The following is a 3,246-nucleotide window of genomic DNA, read 5'->3' on the forward strand; positions in this document are numbered from 1 at the left end:
GGGCCGCCTGGGGAAGGCGCTGAGGAGGCGTCCGGGCCTGGCCGGTGGGGAATCGCGTAGGCCCGCAGGCCCTACACAAGGACTCGGGCACCGCTGCCGAGCGGAGAGGAGCGGAGAGGAGCGGAGAGAGACCTCAGCCGCTGGCCCAGCTCCGGCAGCCCCGCCCCATCGACTGGTCTGTCTCAGCCTGGGACCGCGAAGACTTCAATTGACAGCCCATCAAACGTCAGTCAAGGCACCTTGGGAGGCTCACTGCGCCTGCGTAAATTTACAGACCGACAACATCTCTCGGGGTTGTGTGCGAGTCCCACCGCCTATGCTATCAGTACGCATGCGCCTGCGTGCTCGCAGAGCCTTGTGGGTCCCTCCCACGGCCTAAAGAGGCGGAAGTGAAGGCTGAACCTGCAACCCGAAGCCGCGGGTCACTCTGGGACTTGGAGTTCTTTTTTTTTCCTCCCCGGCTAGTGCCTGACCCGGAAACCTTCTCTGGCTCTCGCGTCATGTGGGGCGCCGGCGCAGAGAAGGAGAGAGGCGGGAACGCTGCGAGGCAAGGGCGGCCAGCTGGACTGAGGCAAACTTCGGCGAGGCCGTCGGAGTTTCCTGACGCGCGATGGCTGCCCCCGCGGCATAGAGACCCAGCTGCTCCGGCGAGCCCCAGGCTGTCGTCCTTCCGCGGTGTCCGACTGAGAGAGTTCTGGACACTTTGACCATGTCGGTGCCTCTAGCCAAGCTGTCCTGCCCGGGTGAGAGGGAACGCTGGACGGGGACAAGTGCAGACAGGTGGAGGCGTTGGGGCGAGACAGGCTGGGTTACACCTGGGGGCTGCGGGCTCCTCTCCCCTCCCGCTGCCTCTCCTCTGCTCCGTGTCTCAGGCTGAACTAAAGCAAGGTCAGTGCTGTCGCCCACTGCTGGACCTGGCTTCCACCCCTGGAGGTTGCCCCAGTTGGCAGAGTTAGCATCTAGGCTAAAGGTCACACGCAGGAAATTTGTCAGTACCGTCACCTAGTTAACCTCCTGAATTGAGTCTTCCCAAATCCTGGGAATCCTAACTCCTCTAAGAACTTAGCTGCTATCTGTTGCCTTATGGGGAATAGGAAAAAAAAAAAAAATAGTATCCGCAGTTGTTTTTAGTCTTGACTCGAGTTTTGTCTTTGCAGCCATCCTAGTCAAGTCTTAGGAATATGAAAGCCCGATCTGTCACATCAGGATTACAATTCATATGCTGCCCAAGTCACCAGCTCACAAGAAGAGCTAGGAATTTTTGTGCATTAGCTAAAATTAACTCTGGAAACTTATGGATGCCCTCTGAGACAGTTGGATGTCATTTTAAAATTTTAACTTTAAAACGTTTAAAAAATTCAAACAAGTTTAGAGGAGCTTGAATTCTGTCATAACTGGCATATTATTATTATTATTATTATTATTATTATTATTATTTTGTTTTTTTGAGAAAGGGTCTCACTATATAGTTGAGACTGACCTAGAACTCACTGTTTAGCCCAGGCTGGTCTCGAACTCACAGTGATCCTCCTGCCTCTGCCTCCCAAGTGCTGGGATCACAGGCGTGCGCCACCACACCTGGCCATTTTTTGGGTTTTTTTGTTTGTTTGTTTTTGTTTTTTTAGTACCAGGGATTGAACTCAGGACCCTGCGCTTGTGAGCCAAATCCCTTGCACACTGTCATAATGTTATAAATCTTTAGTTTACTGAAGTTAACTTTAGTTTGTGGAATCCTTAAACAGGTATATGAATTGCAAATTCAATACTGTACATATGTGAATTTCATAAAAGTGGAGTTTGGTAAATTTGCCCCCCTAGTATTTAGAATTTGGTCTCAAGTTTTTGTTACTCATGTGTCTGTTATACACCTGTGTAGATATGCTTTATGTTTTTTGGGTCACCAGTATAATCAGATACTGTCTACATCTGTTATAAATGCAGTCGGTCTTGGACACAGTGAATGTTTCTTCTTTCCTTGGATGCTAATTCATTGCCATTTTCAGAGCCTAGTGTTAGCACTGCTGACAATCAAGAAATGGACACAAATATGCCAGCAGTGTGACTGATACCTGGTGTTAGGAGGTCACTAGACTTTGCAACTTCGCCTCTCTACCGGAATTCAGTCACAGTGCCTAAATGTTTAGATCTCCAAAGTGAGAGAGCAGACTTGTTTTCAGAAAAGGAGTAAAGATTGTGACTTTTTTATTTATTTATTTTGTTTTTGTTTTTTGAGACAGGGTCTCACTATGTAGTTGAGACCTGGAACTCACTATATAGCCCAGGCTGGTCTCAAACTCAGCAGTCCTCCTGCCTCAGCCTCCCGAGTGCTGGGATTACAGGCGTGCACCACCACGCCCAGCTTATAAATATTGTGACTTTTTAAAAAAAAATCCACTGGGGGAACTCAGGCTCTATAGTTATTAATATTTTCAATCATATTAGTAGTCATACAGGTAACTATTAAAATGAATTGTGATCCATCCATCAGTATTCAGAAGTAAATAATCATTTTTACATGTTAAACTTCCTGCGTCAGCCTCCCAGAGTAGCACAATGTAGCATGTGACAAATGTTCTTTTAAATGGTGTTGTCAACGCTGGCCTGGGTTCACCTGTAATATCTATACATTGTTATAAACTTCTTTTTCAATATTTAGGATTGGTAAATAATTATCTAAAGCTTAATAAAGTATTTCCAGTGTTGGTTCTTAGTATGCATTTACACATAGATAAAATTAGTTTCCTTGCAACTTTTTAAAAGATTAACCAAAATAGGTTTATACTACTTAAAAGATTTTAGAGCTCAGTTACTCCAGATGTGCCCCCTTCATCATATTCCTTATTAATTGTCCGATGCCAGGTTTTGGCTTTTTAAAATATAATTTTATTCGCCTGCCTCACAAGTGCGAGGGCCTGAGTTCAATCCCCATACCCCCCCCAAAAAGCAAACTATTGCAAAGAATAAAGTAACAAGGATTGATCATGCAGTTAAGTGCTAAAGACTAATAATTAAGCCAGACTTCATGGCATACACCTGTAATCCCAGCACTCTGGAAGGCTGAGGCAGGAAGAGCATAATTTTAAGCCCAGCTTGGATTACTTAGTGTAATCTTGTCTCAAAGTGAAAAAAAAAATTTTTAAGTAATTTGGGATGTACCTCAATGAGAAGGCCCTTGGGTCAATCCCCAATACCAAACAAAACGACAAAACAAATAAATGCCTATGATTTTTTTTTTTTTTTTTTTTT

At 45.4% G+C, this 3,246-nt stretch overlaps 1 protein-coding gene across 1 annotated transcript in view; it reads left to right on the plus strand.

The window, feature by feature from the left end:
* Positions 1–493: 493 nt before the first annotated feature.
* Etfdh (electron transfer flavoprotein dehydrogenase) overlaps positions 494–3,246 on the plus strand; it is a 34,793-nt gene continuing 32,040 nt past the window's right edge. The window contains exon 1 of the mRNA XM_010627986.2: positions 494–743. Coding sequence (XP_010626288.1) covers positions 710–743 — 34 coding nt within the window. The 5' untranslated portion in view covers positions 494–709. The remainder of the gene's footprint in view (positions 744–3,246) is intronic.

This window comes from Fukomys damarensis, unplaced genomic scaffold (genome assembly GCF_012274545.1).
Source record: "Fukomys damarensis isolate Sample0158 unplaced genomic scaffold, DMR_v1.0_HiC HiC_scaffold_38, whole genome shotgun sequence".
Classification (NCBI taxonomy): domain Eukaryota; kingdom Metazoa; phylum Chordata; class Mammalia; order Rodentia; family Bathyergidae; genus Fukomys; species Fukomys damarensis.